The sequence below is a fragment of the Monomorium pharaonis genome, chromosome 5 (assembly GCF_013373865.1).
Source record: "Monomorium pharaonis isolate MP-MQ-018 chromosome 5, ASM1337386v2, whole genome shotgun sequence".
NCBI classification, from domain to species: domain Eukaryota; kingdom Metazoa; phylum Arthropoda; class Insecta; order Hymenoptera; family Formicidae; genus Monomorium; species Monomorium pharaonis.
In genome coordinates this window covers 28,934,266-28,958,817 of record NC_050471.1, presented here as the reverse complement: position 1 = coordinate 28,958,817, position 24,552 = coordinate 28,934,266, and the positions used below count along the sequence as shown (strand labels likewise).

Here is a 24,552-nt window from a genome sequence, read left to right as displayed (position 1 = left end):
AGAATTTTTAAATAATTTAATAATTTAAATGATTCTGACAAAAAACCCACAAAATATATCCGAGATATAATCAGACTTTGTGCTTACAATTTTAAATAAATTTTAAGATATTTTATTGTCAAATATAGAATATCTGCAGAACATCATTACTTAATATTACGTATTGTCTGTAAAAGGATATCTGTGCAACATTTGCATATAATATGGTCGATATTAACAGTTAAATTTCTTATTTCGTTTAAGTTTGCTTCATGTGTTTATTTTGAGATATAATTTGTACCAATAATATAATTTATACAACATATTTTAAGATAAACTTCGGACTATCTTAAATATAAGAATTAAGGGAGTTCCGCTGCTAAATCAAAAAATGAATAAATTTTCATGAAACTTTGTAGAGAAGTTTAAATTAGTGATATAAATTGACTGTCAAAATTTTAGAAAGCTGAACTAACTAGTTATTTAGATATTAAATATTTTATTAACATGGAAATCGATGAATTTTCAAGATTTTTCGATTCAAGTTTTTATTGTTGTATTAAACATAGAAGTAATGAACAGATGTTAGTGAAACTTTACAATAATACATCTTAGCTGTCCAGAAAAGTACTGTTAAATTTTTGAAACGATGCACTTGCTCGTTTGACTGAAATAATTGATAAGATAAAAAAAGTTTACAATAATCGAAGTAATACAGCTGTGGTAAATGTGTGCTAGTGATATAATCTGAATTTCAAATTGTTGTTGTATTTAGTTATCTAAGGGTGGTATAATAGTGAAAAATGTTTATTCTCAATTTTTTAAAAAATTATTTCAGTAATGAAGGTAGTGCTTTTATAGCCGATTTTTTTTCTTATATTTACCATTATTAACTTTAGACCATATACAGCAAAAAAAGAAGGCGACAAAATAGTCATTTGAATATTTTTCTTTACTTGAACCCCTGTGTCACTTGTTGTGCCGGGCCTGAGCAGAGGAACTTCCTTAAACATAAAAATCAGGTATCACATCTGAAATAAAATTATCATGACTGTTTAGTATCTCAGAGATATCTCAGAAATATACTTAAGATATCTTAAGTGCTATGCAACAGATATTCTAACATACAGACATTTTCAAGATAACTCTGATATATTTTGCTGTGTGGGAATGTTTCTCCTTTGATTTAGATCAGTGCACAAATAAAAAAAAAAAAATTGAAAATATCTCTTGATATGAATAAAGCCGCGTAATGTATTGCGGATATATCCTACATCGCGGGCAGGAAGATTTTGAGGAGATTTCAGGGCGCGACGTCCGTTTCCAGGAATTTTACTATACATTCGACGAGCCGCGTGATTTCGAGCGCGAGATAGAAATTCATGTTTCTCCGACATAATTCAAACGATTTGAAACGAGATCGTCTCATCTTTTCCAGTTGAATGAATAACTGTGAAAGTTTTAACCGACCGCGGCCAATGTTCCGGAAAGAATCTTTACGATCCTCGGGACCTATCATCTTATTTATTTTGATTCCGTCGTTCAGTCGACTGGATAATTTACGAATACTTATGATTACAATCTGTAAATAAAATGATTATTATAGGCGGCCGCGTAAAAAAAGCTCTTACACGCCATTACCTCAGTGTTTTTAGCTTTCTATAGCCCGTTTATTATCTTTATCTAACTTGACCTAAATATATATATATATATATATACATACATTTAATAATATGTTTCCTTGAATTTTTAATTAACATTTGTTTGAATTTTTATTCATGCATTTACTTTCGTTTTTTTCCCAAATATATTTTATAAACATATAACGCAAATGTACAATCTAACAAAAGTAATACACTATGGGAAATGCCACGTAGAAACGGAGATCATTTTATGATACACCTTGTACATAAAAATGAATTATTTTCTATCATATTATCGCACCATAACATAATCTCGATGAATAATTTTTTATCATATAGCTGTATTTGTTTTTAGTTAAAAATCCTCAATTTATCTCCTTTTCTTGTTCACATGTTATATATAAATAATATATATAAATAAATAATAACAATTTAAGGCATACGATAATATTATAGAAAAAGCGCTAAATAATATTATACTGAAAAAAAAGGTTAATGTGACTAAATTTTTCAAGTAAATTAAATTTATTTAATTCAGGTATACTTCAACAAATATATAAATACTTGAATTGAAGTTTAAGTATTTCAGTTAAATATGTAAATAGTTGAGCCGAAGAAATTTAATTTAGTTGAAAAAATCTTGTCAAGTTAACAACATTTTTTCTCAGTGTACGTACACAGTCTTGAAATATAAAATAAATATAGACAGTTTCTATGTGCAGTACAATCTAGCTTGTACAATATACAAAGAATACGAGTGTAATACACTATATACAAATGCAAAAAGGAACTAGCGCTGTACAATAGCATATTTACATCATTATTATTTACACGCGAGCGAATTTCACCGCAGCTCGTCGTCGTTATTGGCGTCGATTGTCTTGTTGATCCAGTGCAGGTAATGCTGTATCTTGGTGTATACATCAGGATAGCCCGGTCTGGCGCAGCCGGATCCGAAAGATGTGACACCGACCAGCTGCCAAACGCCGTCGGTGCGACGACACTGCAGAGGCCCTCCGGAGTCACCCTGAATATTTAAATAATATTGTAATTAATTATGCAATATTATGACACAGCCTACTTTTCGCTTAGCGAATCGATTTTTAAGTTTTCTTAAGTTTTTAGTTGAAACATTTATAATGTGCTGTTAAACTAAATTTTATTTGTTGCTAATTTTAAATTACCTAATAAATATCTATTCTTATTCTTGTTGTAGTTCATTGTTTTGATGGCGCAATATAAGTATTCATTTTTATTAAGTAATCCACTTTTAATAAATAAAATTAATTTTAATAAGCCATGTAAAAGTGAATAGAATTTTTCTTAAGTCAATTTATTGTTCTAACAAATTTTTTCTGTTTATCAGTTCTCTTTACTATATTGATTTATAAAAACTGTCAAAAGTAAAGTTTTTAATATCGCGCGAGGATACCTTCTAAAAAAATAAGTATCAAGTACAAAATAAAATTTATGTATTGGACACCTTAAAGTTAGTGATATATTATTATTTAAAATGTTCAATTTTGTTTCTTCTCGTGAATTTTTATACACGGTGAGAATTTTCTCTTAAAAATTACCCTGAAAATCATGGTAATTGTGAGACAACGTAAACCTTGAAGAATTTTACCATACTTTTAACAAAATTTACTAAAATTTAGTAAAATTTAGTAAAATTTTAATAAAATTGGGCAAAGTTTTAGTAAATTTTGTTAGAAGTATAGTAAAATTTATAAAATTTTGCGAAATTTTATTGAATTTATTAAAATTTTAGTAAATTTTGTCAAAAGTATAGTAAAATTCTTCAAGGTTTATGTTGTCCCGTAATTACCACGATTTTCAGGATAATTTTCAAGAGAAAATTCTTTCCGTGTATTTAAAACCAAAAAATCCTTTCTGTCAAGTCGATAGTAACTTTCTGGGCGTACAAATCTTGGTGATTCCGCGCGGCGCCAACCGCGCGATTAATTTTATTATGGGAAAGTGCACGCGCGACGTAATTAACAAACAAATCGACGCTTTCAGATAATAAAACGTGTCTGCGCGCGACTCTCGTTTTACTCTCGGTAGCTCGGTAGAGCCGCGTGTGTTAACGCGTTAAACGTCCACGCGTTTGCACATCAATGAATGCAGGGTGAATCAAGTTTCCCGTTTCACCGTTCAATGATAAAACCTACCGTTCTGTCGTTCTATGCGATTATAAATTAAAAAAATAAATGAAAAGAAAACTCGAGACTCTCGACAGAGTCTCTTTGAGAAAACTGGTTCTCTATCCTCACACATTCACACAGCCGCACTTTTAATAACACGAATAACGTCGACTGATTTCTCGAAGGATGAACGATTTACCACGCAGCTTCCAGAGGAGCCGTCGATCTGACCGGCGCAGAGGTGGCCCTTCCTGATGGGCACCGAGGTACCGTAGGCCTGCAGGCACTCCTCCAGATCCAGAAGCGGCACGCTCGCCTCCAGAAGGGCGGTCGAGAGCGAGGGCGAAGGCCCGTATCGACCCCAACCCGAGGTCACACACTGCCCTCCGGTGAGATCCTGACCGGGTCCAGGCAGGCAGATCGTGCGGACGACCTTGGACAGCGGTGCCGGCCTGGCGAGTTTCATCAGGGCTGCAAAACGGCGGAGAAGGTCTTCAACAGGAAATCCACTGACTTTCGACTCGCGAGATTTCTCCGGTCTTTCTTCGAGTTAATTCGCGAGGTATGTTATTTATATGAATGCGTGGTGATCTGAATTATTCGGCGGATTCGGATAGAAAATTTGTCCCCGCGAGATTTTCATACGTGCGTCATTGTGACACCTCTCAGAAGTGTCGGGAAGGTCTGCAATTTTTCTTTGAACTTTCCAGGTATATGTGAATTCTGAAATATTCTAAGATTTGTGTAACAAATCTGAAATTTTTTGAAGTTATAAAATTATTATACAGAAATGCTGATTCTAATTTTCAATTCTATGAAATTTTGTAATTTTTTTAGAAAACTTCTTTCACACGAATTTCTTTGGCATAAGAATTCCGAGAAAAATTTTTACCAGGAAAGGATCAAGAAAAAATTGGAACACTTTTTCCATCAAATTGCTGAAAATTGGTGAAATTGAGTTTTGGTCGAATTATTATTATTTTTAGATTACCGCGGCATTCCAGGGGACACGGACTCACCTATGTCGTGCACGTAATTATTGAATCTCTCGTGAAGAATCACTTTCTCGACGGGCAGACGTGCGGATCCGCGTCCTCCTGAGTCCAATTCCCATTCGCCGACCACCGCCGTCCATAGTGCACCAATGGGTAAATTGAACAGCTCACTGAAATAAATATCCACTTGAGAATACGAAGCACAGGGTGAATATATTCAAATAAATAGAGTATAAAGTAAGAATATTTGCTTAAATATAAAACAGATATATTAAAATAAGTGTTTTAAAAATTACCCTGAAAATCGTGGTAATTGTGGGACAATGTAAACCTTGAAGAATTTCACTATACTTCTAACAAAATTTACTAAAACTTTGCCCAATTTTATTAAAATTTTAGTAAATTTTGTTAAAAGTATGGTAAAATTCTTCAAGGTTTACGTTGTCTCACAATTACCACGATTTTCAGGGTAATTTTTAAGAGAAAATTCTCTCCGTGTACATTGACGAAAGTATGATGACAGAAAAAGAAATTTTTTAAAACTTGCCGCGGAGGGTTGTAAGAGTTTGATATTTTTAAAGAATTTAAGGAAATAAATCATAAGAAATCAAGAAGAAAAGAATTAAAAAAAAGTGAAGAACTGCTTAAAATTCAGCTCGCCTCTCGCTTTTCAGAGAGATCCATTTGTTCTGAAATATCGGACTCACTTGTGAATGCAGTGGGCGGCGGTGATCACCCACTTGGGGTCGATCAGCACACCGCCGCACCAGTGACCGATGAAGCCCAGTTTCGGGTGCAACAGCTGAAGGGACACCTGCCAGGGCCACGCGCCCCTCCGGCTGGGCTTGCCGTTAAAGATGCGGCCGGTGGTGGTGGTGGTCGTCGAAAACGAGGCGACCCCGTCCCCCGAAGGCTGGACCTTCGACGAGACAATCGATCGCGGCTGTCGCTGCGACGCCGCTGGGCATCCGCACTCTGTTTATCCGAAGCCACCTTGTATTTGTTTAGTGCTTCCACACTGGTAGCGAGATGTAATGGAACTCGATAATACGTTAAGATATTTTTAAATGTTTAGGATTGATTCGTGAGTAATCGGTGAACAAGCTTGATATACATCTAGAATGCTTTTGTAAGGGCATTCAGAATTCTTGCGAATATCTCTGAAATGTATTTAGTACTTTTTATTGTCCAAAGTTGCAATGGGATACACAAATCAAGCGTACAATACTCCAAAAGCAAAGAAATCTATCCCAAATCCAAATACAAAAGACGTACAATATTGAAAGTCTTTTAAGTTCTATTAAAATTTAAAAAAAAATGTATAAAAATATGTATAATAAACTATAAATTTTCAAAGTTAGAAATTATATATCATAAAAATTATGATGACATTACTATTAATTACATTGAGGAAAAGAAAGAGTCCTAGAAAAGTGAACAATGTCTGCCAAGTAAAAAAAACATTTAAAAGTATATCGCTGACTTGAAAATTAACTGCTCAAAAACTAAATGTAAAATCGATCTTATTAGTCAAATATTTTACAGAGACAAATTGAAATCTTAAATAAAAATAACATTCTCAAGTATATTATGTATGTTTAATTAACAGAACTTTTATTTTGTAATTTAACACTTCTTTGTAATTTTATTACACTGAATATAATTACCGGTCTAATTTAAATAATTAGAAAAGTAAAATTACTTTTCGGTCACATCAACCAAATACTTAACTGGTATTTAATTTCACTCAACGCTTGTTATTACAGAAACCTCTTTTTTTTTCAGTGGATCGAAGAGCAGAAGCATTCCCGGTGAGATTGCAGGGAAAATTGCAATTACTTACTAAAATGATCCTCTCGGATGATTCTTATCATGGCGCACTGGGCCTCTGCCAGAAGGACCACCAGCAGGACGAGTAGATCACCGCGAAGACGACACATCACCAGCGAAATCAGGGATATCCGCGCTGGATCTCACCACGCCGATCACTATGATCTATGGATCCGCATAGCCTGACTGGCCTCGGCGACGCCGATCGATCCTCGAGTAGGATTAGCGCGTAGCGAAGAGCGGATCCTTCGGTACGAAGCGTCTCGAAGAAAGTGATCGTTGAATAGAACGCGGTAGAGGGGAAAAGCGAGTGATGCGGCCTAGCAGATGTTGAAGAACGACCACGAGGCGCATTTAAGATCGTAATCTATGGAGTGGAATCTCGACGCGAGATTTTAATGAGCGAAGATTCATCTTCTTTTTCCTCGTGGATCTTCTTGAAAACTTTAAGGATTTATATGTTTAAAGAAGATACTGCGACTGCTATCTTATTTTCAATATAACTCACAAATATTTATTTTTCTCTGAGTTTTGTATATGTATCTTTTTTTTCTATTTTATTCTATGTTGAGATTCTACTATGTCCCTTTTATATATAATAGAATGCAACATTTTAAAAATTATTATTAAGTTCGGTATCTAGAAGATTAGAGAGGAAGATAAAAATTCACTCTTCTTCAAAATTTTCACTCATTTAATTAAGAAAGACAAATTAAGTGGGCAAATACTTCTTGAACGGTTTTGAAACTTCAATTGGCATTGCGATGAAAATAAATAAATGAGATTTTCCTTTCATTTCGAGAGGCTCAAATGGAAATCGACTGAAAGAAATCCTTGTAATCCGTTGAGAGCTGCAGTAAAAAAAATTAGCGAAGCGAATCGATTAAAAAGGAAGAAGGTGAGAAACTTTCTCTCGTGGCAGACCAGAAGACAAAGCTTTCGCAGGATATTATTTGAATTCGGAGGACTTTCTTTCCTGCTAAAAAAAAAATTTGTGCATGGAGAATAGTTAAATTGCGTATTGTAATTAACGATCGGGTTGCCCGAGGAAAGAAACCGAGGGAACCGAGGCGCAATTCAAGTCTCTCTCTCTCTCTCTCTCTCTCTCTCTCTTTCTTCCTCTCCCTCCTTGAGTTCACACACTCAAACGAGGCGACAACTTTCGAGAGCGAATCACTGTACTCGTACGAGCTGAGAGAAACGCGGTCGATATAATGATATAATCGCCATACGACGATAATCCACTGTTCTGATTTACGTTGTTACTCGGTTGCAGGATATCGCGTTTACAGGGAAACATAATAAACATGCAACTGGAGATTTCTAATAATTAGAATTATATTCTAAAGATGTCTGACTTTGCACATTTTGGTGTGTGATGAGAGAACAGACGGATTAATCATAGATCAATCATATTATAATGAAATATTGAATTCATATTTCACATGTGTAAGGATGGCCTAATAATAAAAGTAATCCATTCAGTTTTCAAGATCTGTCACGAATAAACAATTATCTGAAGTTGATGGAGTTGTTTATAGATAGATACAGAAACCTTTCAACATACGTAAAAAGTTTCTATTTTGTGTATTATTAATATTTGTTTCATAAAAATTACAAGTATTATACTCACATATTTTGAAAATATTTTAATACACTATGTAAAAAAGAAAAAAAGTTTAAATAAATACTAATTGCTGAAAAAAATGTTAATGAAATTTCGATGACACTTTGTTGAATTTCATGTTTAGGAAAATTTTAATTAGTAATTTCATTAAAATTTCAACAAAATTTTATGAAAAAATTAACTTATAATAAAACGATATTAATGATATATGGATTTTTAAAATTTAAATGCCATTAATTCGTCAGTACAGGAGTATCTAGCTGTGATTTTTCATTGCAATTTTATCCAAAATTTATTACAATTTCGATAAAATTTTAAAATTAGATTGTATAATGTACATAAAACAATTATAATACGTCAAATAAATTTATTTGTAAATTAAGTTTAAGTAACAATTAAGAAATATTGTTTTTGTTGGACTGTGTTTTTTTAAATATAAATGTAAACTTTTTAATATTAATTTTTAACTCAGGAAAAAAGTTAATAAGTTCACATATTTAAAAAATAACTATAATAGTTGAAATTATAAATTAATTAAATTGTTCAAAATTAACTAAGTCAAGTTAAAAGTTCATTAATTTTTAACTTTATTATAAACTGTTAATTTTTTAACTTAATTGTTTATTACCTCATCCTTGAATGTCATTGATTAGATTTTAAATCCACAGATAATTAAAAAATAATTAATTCGTAGAAATCCGGTCGATCTATCATATTTATCGAAATCAGTGTACATTCTTTGTACTTAAAACGAAACAGATATATATGTTTTATACTTGACGGAAGCGAGAGGGAAAGTTTAGTGCAGCCCAGTGTAAAGCGGCAAGAGAGACCGGTCTCTGTCCCCACGTGTCCTGCCTGTTCGCCCGCATTGGTAAGGACGATGGCACTCACGGGTTTTAGGTTATCGAGATATCGTAGATCGTTATTTTTGACGTGTAAACATTTTTGTAAAAATGGAAATGTGTGTTACGTTAAGTTTAGCAGCGCAAGCGACAAGAGAGTCGGCAAGGAGACCGTCACGCTGTCCGACGGGTGAGAGAGAAAGAGAGAGTATCATTGTTCGCACATCTTAACCTCCAAAATCAGATATGTCACGTTAGTGTAATAATAAATTTGGAAAAGCCGCATGTATTTCGAATTACGAGATACTCACATGTTTCCGCGAAAAAAAAACCAAACACGAAATTTGTATAAAAGAGATAAATTTTTGATTAACTATACTTTTTTCCTCCAAAAATCACAAAGGACAAATATGTATATTGTAAGTTTTGAATAATTATTAATACAATTCCACGTTTCTTCGTAATTTTAAATTTAAATTAAAAAAAAAAACCTTATATATAGCTTTCGAAATTCACTATTTCTAGAGGAGCCTTTTGTTTTCAGTACGTTTTACGTGTTTGAAAATAAAGTGCTTGAAAATCGAATCAACTGAACGATTGATTTACCACAAATTGACTGATGACACGTTTTCAATTATCTTAGCAAGCACCTCCACTTTTCTACGGGTCAGTATGCGCGTTTCGCCGATGGCTGCGCGGTCGCGACCCTGGGCGACACCTCCGTCATGGTCACGGCGGTCTGCCAGCATCAGTCGTCCTCCACTTCCTTCCTGCCGCTCGTCGTGGACTACAGGCAGAAGGCGGCGGCAGCTGGCCGCATACCGACCAACTTCTTACGACGAGAGCTCGGGCCGAGCGAGCATGAGATCCTCACAAGCCGAGTGATCGATCGTTCCATAAGGCCACTGTTTCCAGAAGGGTTTCACTTCAACACCCAAATAATGTGCAACATGCTGGCCCTCGACGGCATGAACGACCCGGACATAGTCGCGATCAACGGCGCCTCCGCGGCACTCAGCGTCTCCGATATTCCGTGGAATGGCCCGGTAGGCGCCGTCCGGATTGGCATGATCGACAACGAGCTGATAGTCAACCCCACGAGGCGCCAGATTCAGGACAGCACGTTGAATCTCATCATCACTGCGGCCAAGCAGAACATGATTGTCATGCTGGAGGGCTCGGCTGATGAGATATTGGACCCGCAGCTGAAGAAGGCGATAAAGCTCGGCGTCAAGGAGTGCCAGAGCATCGTGGCGGCGATTACGAGTCTGCAAAAGAAGTGTGGCAAGGCGAAGAGGACGGTCGAAGTGGCTGACGAGCAGCAGCAGGATGTGGATTTGAAGAACTCCGTAAAGGAACTCTCGGAAGCAAAGTTGCAGGATATATTTACAAATTACACGCATGATAAAGTATCGAGGGATAACGCAGTCAAGGATCTTAGAAGTAGCGTCATCGAGACGCTGCAAAACTCAAACTTTGACGTTAAGTTAGTGGAAACGATGTTTGGAAAGATTTCTAAAGACGTGTTCAGGACATTGATTTTAGAGAAGGAAGCCAGGTATACACCTTTTCTTAGACTTGAATGATGACTTAAATTTTAAGGGTTGATGTTTTGCAGATGCGATGGTCGCCCGATGGATGCTTTACGCGATATATCATGTCAAGTAGACCTTTTTAACTCCCTTCATGGTTCGGCTGTATTTCAAAGAGGTCAGACTCAGGTCATGTGCACCGTGACTCTGGACTCTTTGGAGAGTGCGCTTAAAATGGACACCATGTCAATGCTAATTAGGTATATTAATAGTAAAACGTTGAGCTTTAATATTTATTTTGTTTTATGACATTGCAACTGGGCTATAATATAGTGCAAAGTTTTAATGTTCTAGAGAGATACATTTTTAAAGATATAAATGATATAAAATTGAAAACTGTCTGATCTAAGCAAATATATCGAAAAATCCAAATGTCTATACAGTATAATATTCATTATGTAGTTACAAATACAATATTCACATTTTATTTTTATCTTTTACTTCTGGATCTTTTTCCATTAAAATTGATATTTTATTAATTTGTCTTAGTTAATTTATTAATGTTTAGTAATAAATGTTTGAAATTTAATTTTTTGTATGGTAGTGGCGTGAAGGAGAAGAATTTCTTTCTTCACTATGAATTTCCACCTTACGCGACTAACGAAACTGGACACACAAGTCGTGCGGGTCGCCGAGAATTGGGACATGGCGCTTTAGCGGAGAAAGCCCTACGGCCAGTTCTTCCAAAGGATTATCCCTTCACTATAAGACTGACTAGCGAAGTTTTAGAATCAAATGGTGAGGCGAATAATCTTGATTTGATCAAAAACGCAAAAATCAAATTTTTTATGGTTGCGATATGGTGTATTAGAAATTTTATAAGTTTTAATTTATGCCTTGTATTTTATAAAAGGTTCCTCCTCGATGGCTACTGTCTGCGGTGGAAGTTTGGCACTGCTTGATGCGGGTATACCTATATCTTCGCCAGTGGCAGGCGTTGCTATAGGCCTTGTGACTAAACATAATGAAACCAAGACTAACATTGAGAATTATAAGATATTGATCGATATATTGGTACGTCGATATATTTGCACAATACAGATAATTAAATTAACTCGATTAAGACGTACATGGAGAGAATATATTTTTATGTTTTTGAATTTTAAACGTTTGCAACTTTTGAAAAAGAATGGTTAAAAATCAGATAATACTTTCTAATATTATAAAAGTGTAGTAATGATTGATTTTGCACATAATTTTCGACGTATATAAGTTTATTTAATTGTCTTAAACTATCTATTTGTATAGCTGAGATTGAGATACATTTAGAACACAGATTATTAATCGCTTTAACATTAATTTATTCTGAGTTACGAATTACTACAGCCGGGATTAGGCATTAATATTTAAATCAAATTTTGATTACAGGGAATTGAGGATTACCTTGGGGACATGGATTTCAAAATAGCAGGCACTAAGCGAGGATTCACCGCACTGCAAGCCGATGTAAAGATACCAGGCGTTCCTTTGAAAATCATAATGGAGTGTATAGAAAAAGGTACTAATCCTAAATTGCAAATAATTAAGACTATGAATACAGCGATACAAGAGCCGCGACAAGTTAGGAAGGACAAGATGCCAGTAGTCGATAATTTGGAAGTCCCTGTTCATCAAAGAGGAAAATTCCTCGGGATTGGTGGGATGAATCTAAAGAAAATATTTTTGGAAACCGGAGTGCATGTAAGATTTTTATTATGATCTAAAAAGGATACTCAATGTTTTCACGTCAACCTTATTTGCTGTATTCTAAAATTCACTGTCAGCACTGAAAATCTATAGCATATGTAACATGAACTACAGATTTTTAGTATTTGCAGTGAATTTTGGAACACAGTCATTGTTAAATTCAAAATGGAATGACTTATTACAGTTAATATTGTAATTTAAGGTATTTTAATTTTTTTTTACTCAGATATATGTGCGCGATGAAAACACATACTCAATATTTGCGCCCAACGAAGACGCTATGACTGAGGCTAAGGAAATGATACAGAACATTTTACAAAAGGATCGCGAACCGACCTTGGAATTTGGTGCCATTTATACTGCGAGAATAGTGGAGATTCGGGAAATCGGGGTCATGGTGACGCTATATAACAACATGGTGCCAACATTGCTACCTAACTCTCAATTAGATCAACGTAAGATCCATCATCCCAGCGCTCTGGCACTTGAAGTCGGTCAAGACATACAGGTCAAATATTTCGGACGAGATCCAGTATCCGGACAAATAAGGATATCACGAAAGGTGCTGCAGATACCGTCTTCGATTCCGAAAACTTTGCATCGCGATGACAAACGCGATGACAAACGCGATGACAAACGCGATGACAAACGCGATGACAAACGCGTTGAAAGAGAAGAAACGTGAAATCTGCGTTGCATAGAATTAAACTTTAAAGTTTTAAATCAACGCGTTTGACACACACATACACGCACAATGTGTTATGTATGTGGCAAGATGGCTCTGTATATTTTTCATCATTCTGTTAAAGAATGATCATTTTCACATGCAGCAGGTTCCAGCTGTATGTACCCGTCTTGTATTTTTGTATAATATCCTTGTTAAAGATAAAAATATAAAAGAAAAATAAAAAAATAGAAATTAAAATATATTTAATAATGTGATTTATTCGTCCTACTCTTATGTATATTATTATCGGTGCAATTTATCAGAAAATTTAAAGGATTTAAATATATTTTGCGAGATTTTTTTAAAAATTGGTAACAATACTGGCGCACAAATTTATGTTTAATCTTTGATTTTTTAGAGCTTTTGAAGAAGGATGAAATCTCAAAGAAAGAAGTTTTATTATTTAATATTATCTTTTTATCTACATTGATGGTTGTTTTATATTGCGAGTAAAAATCTAAATCAAATGCAAAAGTTGTGCCATTAATTAAAAATAGAACAAAACTCACAATCGCTTCCGCTATCTTTTTCTAGAAATAGATAAATAGAGATAAATTAAAATAACGTAATAGGATATTAGGTCATCATTAAACTGACAACATATACAAAATAAGAATTAGAAATAAATGATCAATTTATTTATCCATATATAGATTTATTTATACAATTCTATAAGTATCTAATTTATTCTTAAAAGATTAATTATAAAATTAAATTTTATTATATGTGAAATTTCCTTATTTTTGTATTTTATAAAAATTAATATTTTAAATAACATTTTTTAAAGAAAGAGATAAAGAGAATATAGATTACATTGAAGTAATTTAAAAACTGAGTAGAGTTAACACCAAAAATAATAAACAATATTGTTTTATTAGTACGAAATAAACTATATTTTTCAAAAATAATACTTTTTATCTATATATTTGATTTATTGTTTTTATTTTCAAGAATATTAAATATTAAATAAATAATTTTGGTTAACTACATGAATATGTTTTTTTCCTTTGACAATTGTGATAAATGAATAATGACTAATCTCTATTTCCATCTACATTGCACTTCATTGGAATATCATTGATTTTGTAATATATCTTCTGTTATTATTTCTGATCATGTTGAATAAGGTTGGACGTTTCCTTTATCATTATGTATTCAAGCGGAGCTCCACATTTACACTCGGTGTTGTAATTAGCACGATGTTCTTTGAGAGAGCTTTCGATCAAGCTTGTGATTATATACATGAAACTGTGAATAAAGGGGTATGATACCTATTATAAAAGTACATATACAATATTTTTATATCACATATTAAAAATACAAATAAAAATATTCTATATTTTTTACCATAAAGTCATTAATGTCATTTAAATTAATGAAATTATTTTACTCAATATTTACTACAGAGGCTTTGGAAGGACATAAAGCATCGATATGAAAATCCAATTATAGAAACTCGATATATACACAGTGATCAATTAAAGCCCTTCACTAATATAGAAAATCATTAAGAATACAGGTATAGGTAACGTATTTTACACATATTATTGAATGTATTTCAGATTTGTCGAGTTAATATTATAAGTTTATTTTAACAGTTTAGTAAATACAAACACTCAATGTGCACAAATCTTTCATGTTAGATTAAAGTATTCTACTTCAATTTTTACAAATATATTTTTTAATCACACACACACACACACACACACACACATGCATGCACGCACATTGATTCTGTAAGTGTGTAAGTAATAATGTGATAAATTAAAAATACCTTAAATGGAATAAACAAAGAACATTTTAATCTAAAAAATCATTAATAATTATAAATTATTTAATTATTTTAACATATATTAAAATGCAATAATAACAGTTAAATATAGTTAATAATAATTGGACTTAATGGCAAATAAAAAATAAAAGCGCAATTTCGTTTATTTTAAAGTCATATTAGCAGGCGGAGAATTTTCCATATCTTAAAATTTCTCCTTAATCTCAACTCCTATTATATATACATACATAAAGCGGAAATGCGTTGTGACTTCTGTCTCTCCCATTCGCTTTTTCACTTTATATGCTCATGTGATCGTGTGGCAAATGTGAGAGCAGCGTAACGGGAGAAGAGATGATAGTGGAAAATGAAACTTTTGGTTTGCAAAATAAGAATTAAGAGTAAAAAAAAAATAAAACAAAACAAGAGAATTTTTAACTCAAAAATTAATTATATATATTATTTCTAGATATTTTTTATCAACTTTGAAGATTCTAATTTTTAAGTTAAATCTGTTGAACAAACATTTATAAACTAATAATTCTTCCTAGTTGCAATGCTTTGTAAGTATTGTAATATATAATTTCCTTGATTTTGTCAAACATAATTTTTATAGATTTATGCTTGTGCATATATAGAGAAATAAATTTCTATTTGATAAATTAAACAAATTTGTTGGATATCTAAATATATTTATCTATATAGCTTTCGTTGAATTTTGCGTCTGTGTTTCTCGGTCATCCGGGTGATAAAAACAGGAAATGATTTTTAATAATAACGTGATGGTATAATGGTATAAATACAAGCTGCACTTTTAAAGCGCAGTCTTTGCGAGAGAGACATCCGTGAGAAACTAAGCGAAAATAATTTAAAAAATTACTCTTTAAAGAGTTTTAAAAATTTCAACAGTTACATTAAAGGTATGCACATTTCTGTAATTTTTTAAAATTCTACATGTAAATTTTATACATTTGTAGAAAAATTGTTTAAAGAGAAATTATGTAATATTCTTTTATATATTTTGTTATTATACATGTACATAATTTTGATAATTTTAAATAAGATTGATTATAAATGTAAATACATAAAGAAAAACATCTGACATTTTCTTATACTAATTTATAATGTTAGAGGAAATACGGAATTAACTAATTTAAGGGGTAAAACTACTGTAGAGAGAAACCAAAGAAAAACCTGATATTTAACAATTTTTTTATAATAAAAAATAAAAAATCTCTAAGGTTTTTATTCTACATATATTAAAGTATGTAAAGCAATTTAAAAAAAAATTTTTTTTAAATGGCCGTTGTACGGTTCCTTATGCATAGCCACATTTTTTATGCCTCTTCGCTGATAACAGCACATCTATTGAATAGTTACACTTAGAACAAAAAAACCCAAAATTTTCAGAAACTAGATAAATTCTTTAGCAAAGTACGTAGGAAAATAAAAGAAATATAATAATTTGTAAAATTATGATAGAAAATGTTCATTCTTTGGCTAACAATTTTGCACAAATTTGTTTATAACAAAAGAAGTTTTGAGGTAATCGTAAAATCCCTACGTACTTCACTGGAAGATCTATTTAAAAACATGTCTTTAAATTTTCAAGTCAATTGGATAAAAATTGTATGAGCTGCTAGACAATTTGAAAAATATGAATTCGAGAAAAACGCATTAAAACTTTCTGGTAACTTTTATTTCTATTTAACACGAAAAATTTGCATACCTTCAATCTGTGATGGCTGCTCCATACAACTGCCCTTCCAAATCCAAATTAGCCCGCTGTTTTTCTTTCTTTAATAATGTTATAGATAGATAAAATTTCTATAGTGGTTTTATCCCTTAAAAATTTATGAAATACAAAACTTTCAAAATTATAAATCAAATTATTAGAGAACTAATTTTTATAGGCAAGAACTCGAAAGAAATTCTTACTTTTTGTTTAACTTTAAATATATTTTTTAAAAATTGAATTTTGATGTAACATATAATTTTCAAGTTAAAATAATATTTAATATTAAAATAGAAGAAATATATAAAAAATATTGAACCTTTTTTTATGTAAGAAGTATTGAATTAATAAAAGTTTTTAATTTATAAAGTTCTGTATAGTTTTCTTAATTACAAGATATAGCACAGTTTTTCAAACTACTGCACTGTGTATTAACTTCGTATAATGTTATCCTTTTATTATTTTTACAGATGTATTCGATTCTATTACTTGTCTTAATTCTTTCGTTTGTTGGATTTTGCACTACGAACGAACCACATGACAAAAGCGTATCCATTAATTCGAAAGAATACGAAAAGAAATATAACATAAAAATCATAAGTAAAGAAGAAACTACATGTGAAAAATCAGAATTTCTCAATTTGGCTCACATGTCCTTAAAAACAACTAACAACGACATTATTCAAAGCAATGTTATACGACATGTATCGTTGTACAACAATTTTTTGAAAAAAGTGCCCCACAACATCTTGGACCTCGTGCCACAATTGTCTTGCTTAAATCTATCATGTAATAGTATAAACATCTACGAAAGTAATTTTATTCGGCATGCTAACCTTCGGGTGTTAGATTTAAGTTATCAGAAAAAATCAATTGTTAATAATATACCAGAAATGGAATTTGTTGGAGAAACCGAAGGTATAAATGGACAAAATATATATAATATAATTGAATATAACAAATATAAGTATATGATTTTCAATAGCACCAATATGAAATGTCCAAATTTGGAATATCTTGTTTTAAATGGAAACGACATATCGGACTTTCAATGGGATTTTAATCTGTCATTTCCAAAATTAATACGTTTAGATTTAGTTAACGTTTACGCTGATACAATCAAACAGGACTTTTTTAACAAGATACCAACGTCTTTGAAAATTCTCCATTTAGAAAATAATAATCTTCGTAACTTAACGTTGCCTAAATTAGGGGAAATTATGGCTTTATATTTAGATGGAAATCCCTTAGAGAGACTCGATATAATTTCTATGTCATTAAGAACTTTATCATTAACTAATTGTACGAATAAATTTGAGGGATATTTCGGCACGCCGCATTTACAGGAGCTAGATTTATCTAGAAATAATTTTGATGATGCTTTTGCATCTGCTCGATTTAATTTCACATTTCCTGTATTACATATGCTTATATTAGATTATAACAAATTGTCGAATATTCCTAATCTAAATATTAATAGTCAACAATTTAATGAACTTTCATTAAATTATAACACGATTAAATATATTCGACCCTACAGTTTCAAAAATTTGAAAGACTTAATAAAATTATCATTAAAAGGAAACAAGTTGTATCGACTTGAGAAGGAAACCTTTTTAGGTTTGGAAAAATTGGAGTATTTAGATTTATCCGAAAATCAGTTGAACTTTTTGTCTCCTGATTGGGCTTGGCCTTTGCAAAAGTTAACATTTTTAAATGTAAATTCAAATCAATTTGCAAGTATCTCCGAAATAGGTGTATTTTCAATAAGATCACTGCAATATCTATTTGTAACAAACAATTCTTTTACTAAAATATCGACGCTAGAACTTGATCCGTTACCAAATTTTGTTACGGTGTATTTAGCTTAAGATTATTCAGTTTATAATTATCATTATTTTGCCACTTGATTTTGAGTATTAAGCGTATTAGCATTTATTATTGTATACACATAACAGTATTTGTAATTTTTATATATGTCATCTAAGGTGTAAAAGTAATTTATCATGTCATAATTCTGTAATTCCGATTTTCCTTCAAATATATTGTAAACTTATTTCAATAATCATTGTAACGTTTTTTTAACTAAAAATAAAAATAATTTTGTATATATAATTCTCCGATCTTGGTTTATTTAAAATAATAATTTATATTACAATATGTTTGTATATATATTAATTATCTCAATAGATAATATTGTATAACAATAACATTTGTTAAAACTTAAGAAGACAAATTCGAGATATAAATATTTTACAATTATTTAAAAAATTATTTGAACTTTTATTAAAAATTTTGGTAAATATACAACATTTTATGTTGCAATAATTCTACATTATAATTTAAAAATAACTGTTTATTTTTGTAAGCATGTATGTGTTTATACTTTCTAAATATTTAATACAAATAAAAAATTATTGAACAGTTTCTTTCTAAATTTAATTTTGCCATTAAAATGATTTGCGATATCGTTATTTGCCAAAATGTTTTAAAATTAATTGTACAAACAATTATTAAAATTTTATAAAATATCCATGTTTATTTTATATATCTATTTTTGTAAATACTTACATAATTACATATTATAATTTTTACGCAAAATTTTGTCTTATACTGTAATAAATATTATTCTATCAGAGTATGCAATAAAAAAGCTTCTGTTAGATGATACTTACTGCGCTAACTGCTGAGTATGCAGCTGAATTTCTAACTAAAAAAAGAACGACTTGTAGACTTTGACTTGTAGAAGATCCTGACTGCTAATAAAACGCACAGGAATGTTTGTAGAATAATTTTATTCATTAAAGAATAAAACAAGAATTATGGCAATTTCAAAGCAAATCAGTGACATTTTTTATTATAAGAGAATATCTTTTAATTGACTTTACAAAATTCAAAATTTTTTTATCAATCAAAATTCATACAAAAATAAAGAGAATTAAGAATAACTTAAAAAATTTTAACAACTTAAAGATTAAAAAAAATAAAAAGGATTTTTGTTAATAACATAAAATTGCTCTTTGCTCCTTTTATTTTTACTTACTTTGATTGTGTAAAAAAAAATTGGAATTTTGTAAAGCGAATTCAAAAATATTTTCATATTTAGATTATTTATAAATAAAAAAATGTTCAGAACGCAACGCAGAGAACAATATAAATTAGTTACTGTTAGATGCGTCTTATTCTTTGAACATCTTTAGTTTTACCTTATTATTGCAAAGTTAAAAGCTGTACTTATAAAGGATTATATTTTTTTATGCCAAGTTCTAGATTCTGATTATTTATCATTGGGTGTTGATGATAATAGTATAGATAATTGTGTAAGACTAGACTGTAAGAATGCATGAAGTTCACAAGAAGTCATCCCCGTGACATAAGATACGTTTTAATCACACACACGTGTTCAGGAAAGTACCATAGTAAACTCTGACCCCGCAAAAAAATATAGACATTACATGTATAAATGTTATAATTTTTAACATTTTACATGTATTCTTTTATATATTTTTATATGCTCACACCTTTAATTATCAGTATATAGATTTTAATAATATAAATAAAATTTTTATACACTTTTATTGTATAATTTTCGACTGGTGTATGATATAGACGGCACTGTTATTCGTGTGAAGATAGACCCCATGAAGACCAGTCATCCTTAGTATATAAGCAGATAAGTTTGCCTGCTTGCGACAAAAGGTGTTAGACCGCTTGAGCGAATTAATCTGCGAGTGAAAAGTATTTAAGAAGCGCTTAACAACTTTAAAAAGAAAATCGTAATATCAATGGTAAGTATATAAGAATTTAACTAAAAGTTTTTTATTATTATTATTATTTTATTTTTACATATTAAAATCTACTTAAAAGCATATATATATATATATATATATATATATATATAATCTTTTTATAATATTTTATAATATTTTTATATCTTATTTGTATATTGTATATATTAATTATTTAATATAAATATATTTATATAATTATTTTAAAAATAAATATCTTACAATATTTAAATCAAAACTTGTGCTTGAAATTTATTAAAATAATATTGTTTTAATTATTTTGAAAAAACAATAACATTGTACAATTATTCTGTAAAATTATTATAAATACGAAAAAATTATTCTGATACATGGTACAATTTTTCATATTTATGTTATAAGTGATGAATGTAAGTGGGTAACATACATTATTAAAATCGTAGAAAATAATTGTTTAGTCTCTGATAAAATTTTTTGTAATTTTTTTGACAATTTATGAATTGTATACATTTTTATTACTTATATATATTTTTTTAATTTAATGAAAATAATAAATCTAGAAAGTTTTTTAGAAATACATTCATCTTTTGACTTGCACGACTTTTTTTACACGTAACAAATAATTTTTTCGTTTACTTTTTATATGTAGTATTAATTTTAAGCCATTTTATTTTACACGGTCAAAAAATATATCTGTGATATTTATCAAAATTATTCTGTGAGCCAAACGTTCTTATTTGATTGTACGTATTAAATATATTGATTGCGTTGAAGTACACTAGTGACAACGATTATTATTATTATTACTGTTTAGTATTTGATAAATATTTAACATATTAATTAGTTTTTTTTACTATTACTATTATATATTAATTTGTTTATATGCTTTTTCTTTTTTTTTTTAGATGGTTTTAGATCACAAATTCACGATTTTCTTCCTTTTTATTATTATATACTTAGCAAAAACTGAAGATATCGGATATGTTGGTCCTAATTATGTTTTAAAGACTACTCCGAGAGGACTAGAGGATCCGGAGACTGGAAGACCATATGTTAATAACCCACCAAATCATCCAAATTATCCAGTAGAGCATCGAAACATCCAATACATTCCTCCTACAAATCCTCCAATAGATCCACCAACCCGTCCAAATCCTCCAGTAGATCCACCAACCCGTCCAAATCCTCCAGTAGATCCACCATCTTTCCCACCTGTCCCTAAAACACCAGCATTTCCCTGCGCTCAGCACAGTCATGTCTTCAGTTTCTCTAACGTTGGTCTTCAAAAGATCGGCCCGGACTTTATCAAGAGCAGTGACATTATTAGCCTCTATATAGACAACAATAACATAAATAATGTTTCACCGTATGCCTTTCGCAATACGCAGAACCTGAAGTATTTGGATCTCTCCGGAAATAGAATTCCGAAAGAAAAGTTATTACAGCTGGCTAGAATCAACAATCTGCAAACATTGATTATTAACAACAATCAAGATTCCCACAGTCCCGATACAGATACCATGAAGGAATATGGAACTTTCCCGAATTTGAAAACTCTGCATCTGTCCAATAGTCAATTACGGAATTTTCAAGTGCATTTTCATCTGGCAATGCCCAACTTGATATACTTATATCTAAATAACAACAGCATTAGTTCCGACGATGCGATTTTCGAAAATATTCCGATAACGTTAACTCATCTTCATCTAAACAACAATTCTATCACTCAAGTTAAACAGGGCAAACTCAGGTACTAAAGTTTATTAATTTTTTAAAAATTTAATTCATGTATTTCTTACTTAATTTATAATTACTATAATTATACCTTAATTCTACTATATTTAAGATTACTATAATTACTATTAAATTATATTACAGATACTATATTTAAGATAAGAATTAATATTAACTTCTACTATATTTAATTTATGTATAAAGAAATTTAAAAAATTAAATATTTAAAAAGGAATTGACATTTCCGTTATTTTTATTATTGCTATGATAGTAATTTCCGTTTCTCTTATTATTATTGTTGTTGTTACTGCTCTTTTTTTTAAATATTGCCATTTTTAATATAGATATTTACGGGAATTCAGTATGGACGACAACGTCATTACTCAAATATGCTATGAGAATTGCGAAGACACATCCATATCGTTGAAGGGCGCCTTCGAAATGCAGAATCTGTCTTTATCCGGGAACCAGATCTCCGAGATAACGATCGATGCCTTCACCGACGCGAGAGGTTTGTCGTTGTTAGATCTGTCGGGCAACAAGATCGCTGATGTGGCCAAAGGGACATTTAACAATACCAACTACATAAACACCCTTTCCCTGGCTAATAATGTACTTGGCGTCGTACCGGATGTCTGCCCGGTGTACTACCTGGTGAATCTGGATCTGTCTGGAAATCGCATCGGCGCAATTCACTCCAACGCATTCTGCGCCCACCTGCGGAACACGCTGGAGTATTTATATTTATCGGACAACATCATAACTATCATTGAACCCCGGGCCTTCCAGAGTCTCGACAAACTCAAGTATTTGGACCTCTCCGGGAATCGCCTCAGGCAACTACCGACGCACTGGCTGTCGTGGTACGTCGAGGAACTGCATCTCGAGCGAAACAACTTCACCGACCTGGACCATATACCGCTGAGCAACGTTAAAATGCTGGGCAATGTTTATCTTGATGGGAACCCCATGCCGACGCTGAAGGCGAACTCCTTCAATGTACTTCCAGGACATTTAAGAGTACACTTGAAAAATGTACGTGTTGAAGAGTGCGCCCCGTGCCAGTGTGACAATGATAATGATAATGATTATGATATTAATGACGATAATTACGGTAATTTCGGTAGTCCGGATTAAGTCTTTGGAAAAATTACGTCGAATTTTTTTAATTATATCATTGTTTTTAAGTTTTATTCTTAAATTTTGTAGACATTACGCTAATTAGAAATAGATTATCTGAATTAAACTGTAACCATTGTAATTTCTTGCAGTATCTCACCCTTTAACATGTTTTAAAAAATATCGTGCAAATACAATAAATAAGAACAAATAGTAGTTAAAATTTAAATATCTCAATGTTTACATTCAATTAACAAATATTAATAAACAAAAAGTAATTTGCAATGTATTTTTTAATTATTTAAAAAAAATAACTTTCTTTATAACATCTTCATTTAGATTTTTCTTCTATTTATATTAAAAAATATTATTTTTAATATTGAAAAATCTTTCACACAAAACATGTTAAATTGTGAAATAAGAATTATTTTTAATTTTTAATGCATATTTTTGAAGTCTTTTTTGTAATATATTTTTAGCGAGTATAATTTTACAAACAATTTTGATTTTTATCATATAATTAGACGACAATTTACTTGAAATTAAAAATGCTTTGTAGTGTTCGTAACGTTAAGTGGTCTGTAGTCACATATAAATAATTAATTTTCAGTGTTACGATTATTTAATTCTACAAATAAAGATTAAATAATCGTTGTCGCTTTGTGTAACGTTTATAACACGTTTAACTATATCAATTTGAAAGCAATTTGGTTCTTTTAACTTACAGATAAATAATTAAATTCCAATATTACGATGTGTACTTATTTAGTTTTATAAATGAAGATCAAATAATCATTATTGTCACTTTGCAGTGCACATGCTTAATGAATTACTAAAGTAAAGTACATTATGCAAATTTATTATTGTACAAACTGTACTTTGCTACTGCTTTGTTATATTGCTTTGTTATATCGCTTGATTATTTACGCATTATTATCTAGCGCTATAAGACAACACAATTATGTAACATTCGTACATAATTACATGTATTTTGTCTAAGGTTTTTAAATAAATGCATTTTATAAGAAATTTGCTTATATTAACATATAAAATTATATACATGAATTCTTATATATTTTATATCATTATTAATGCACAAATTTATTTAATTGTCTTTTAATTAGTTTTGTGTTTATTTTTATTAATTAATTTTTAAATATTTGCACATACTTATAAAACATGTTTTTAACATTCTTTCACAGATTATTAAAATGTTACTATTTAAAAACTAATATTTTATTTATAATCTAATTTAACAGCATGTCTTTATCGATGTTTTCAAAATTTTAAATCTGATGCGTTTGCAAGTTTTTGATTATAATTATTTTACAGTGCGAGCTAAAGATAACGACATC

General features: G+C 30.8%; 4 protein-coding genes and 2 long non-coding RNA genes across 8 annotated transcripts; 5 read left to right on the top strand and 1 right to left on the bottom strand.

The window, feature by feature from the left end:
* Positions 1-2,232: 2,232 nt before the first annotated feature.
* On the bottom strand, positions 2,233-8,562 carry LOC105837936 (chymotrypsinogen A). Its single transcript, XM_028192664.2, has 5 exons — positions 6,608-8,562; positions 5,472-5,739; positions 4,789-4,934; positions 3,969-4,240; positions 2,233-2,649 (listed from the first exon to the last, which is right to left on the bottom strand). Exons 1-5 carry the CDS (start codon positions 6,702-6,704, stop codon positions 2,467-2,469), a joined length of 966 nt encoding a protein of 321 aa, XP_028048465.1. The 5' UTR covers positions 6,705-8,562; the 3' UTR covers positions 2,233-2,466.
* LOC118645532 lies at positions 4,196-5,525 on the top strand. The gene is made up of 3 exons (XR_004963240.1): positions 4,196-4,331; positions 4,756-4,971; positions 5,439-5,525. It is a non-coding gene; the product is annotated as an uncharacterized LOC118645532 (long non-coding RNA).
* A 286-nt stretch (positions 8,563-8,848) lies between the features above and the next one.
* On the top strand, positions 8,849-13,273 carry LOC105837935 (polyribonucleotide nucleotidyltransferase 1, mitochondrial). 2 transcript variants are annotated; one of them, XM_012683133.3, is made up of 7 exons: positions 8,849-9,256; positions 9,710-10,624; positions 10,685-10,858; positions 11,203-11,396; positions 11,512-11,672; positions 12,027-12,338; positions 12,571-13,273. In XM_012683133.3, exons 1-7 carry the CDS (start codon positions 9,105-9,107, stop codon positions 13,027-13,029), a joined length of 2,367 nt encoding a protein of 788 aa, XP_012538587.1. In that variant the 5' UTR covers positions 8,849-9,104; the 3' UTR covers positions 13,030-13,273. The 2 variants fall into 2 exon arrangements, with proteins under 2 accessions (XP_012538587.1, XP_012538588.1); XM_012683134.2 differs by having other exon boundaries at positions 9,116-9,485.
* A 735-nt stretch (positions 13,274-14,008) lies between these two features.
* LOC118645674 lies at positions 14,009-15,331 on the top strand. Of its 2 annotated transcripts, none has more exons than XR_004963362.1 (4): positions 14,009-14,333; positions 14,478-14,590; positions 15,017-15,221; positions 15,312-15,331. It is a non-coding gene; the product is annotated as an uncharacterized LOC118645674 (long non-coding RNA). The 2 variants fall into 2 exon arrangements; XR_004963361.1 differs by having other exon boundaries at positions 14,478-14,596.
* Positions 15,332-15,375: 44 nt separating this feature from the next.
* On the top strand, positions 15,376-18,642 carry LOC105837932 (protein artichoke). The gene is made up of 3 exons (XM_012683130.3): positions 15,376-15,405; positions 15,548-15,762; positions 17,048-18,642. The coding sequence occupies exon 3, from the start codon at positions 17,048-17,050 to the stop codon at positions 18,446-18,448; it is 1,401 nt and encodes a 466-aa protein (XP_012538584.1). The 5' UTR covers positions 15,376-15,405; positions 15,548-15,762; the 3' UTR covers positions 18,449-18,642.
* A 1,611-nt stretch (positions 18,643-20,253) lies between these two features.
* On the top strand, positions 20,254-24,226 carry LOC105837931 (leucine-rich repeat-containing protein let-4). The gene is made up of 3 exons (XM_012683128.3): positions 20,254-20,365; positions 21,250-22,094; positions 22,423-24,226. Exons 1-3 carry the CDS (start codon positions 20,363-20,365, stop codon positions 23,213-23,215), a joined length of 1,641 nt encoding a protein of 546 aa, XP_012538582.1. The 5' UTR covers positions 20,254-20,362; the 3' UTR covers positions 23,216-24,226.
* Positions 24,227-24,552: the final 326 nt, after the last annotated feature.

What these genes read in the sequence shown, in the direction of transcription:
- LOC105837932 (XM_012683130.3), top strand. Translation starts at nt 17,048, where the DNA reads ATGTATTCGATTCTATTACTTGTCTTAATTCTTTCGTTTGTTGGATTT.
- LOC105837935 (XM_012683133.3), top strand. Translation starts at nt 9,105, where the DNA reads ATGGCACTCACGGGTTTTAGGTTATCGAGATATCGTAGATCGTTATTT. An exon ending in ACCGTCACGCTGTCCGACGG is followed by an intron (nt 9,257 to 9,709) that starts GTGAGAGAGAAA and finishes CAATTATCTTAG; the next exon opens with CAAGCACCTCCACTTTTCTA. An exon ending in ACCATGTCAATGCTAATTAG is followed by an intron (nt 10,859 to 11,202) that starts GTATATTAATAG and finishes TTTGTATGGTAG; the next exon opens with TGGCGTGAAGGAGAAGAATT.
- LOC105837936 (XM_028192664.2), bottom strand. Translation starts at nt 6,704, where the DNA reads ATGTGTCGTCTTCGCGGTGATCTACTCGTCCTGCTGGTGGTCCTTCTG. An exon ending in GCCGCCCACTGCATTCACAA is followed by an intron (nt 4,935 to 5,471) that starts GTGAGTCCGATA and finishes TATTTATTTCAG; the next exon opens with TGAGCTGTTCAATTTACCCA. An exon ending in GCTCCTCTGGAAGCTGCGTG is followed by an intron (nt 2,650 to 3,968) that starts GTAAATCGTTCA and finishes TTAAATATTCAG; the next exon opens with GGTGACTCCGGAGGGCCTCT.
- LOC105837931 (XM_012683128.3), top strand. An exon ending in GTTAAACAGGGCAAACTCAG is followed by an intron (nt 22,095 to 22,422) that starts GTACTAAAGTTT and finishes TTTTTAATATAG; the next exon opens with ATATTTACGGGAATTCAGTA.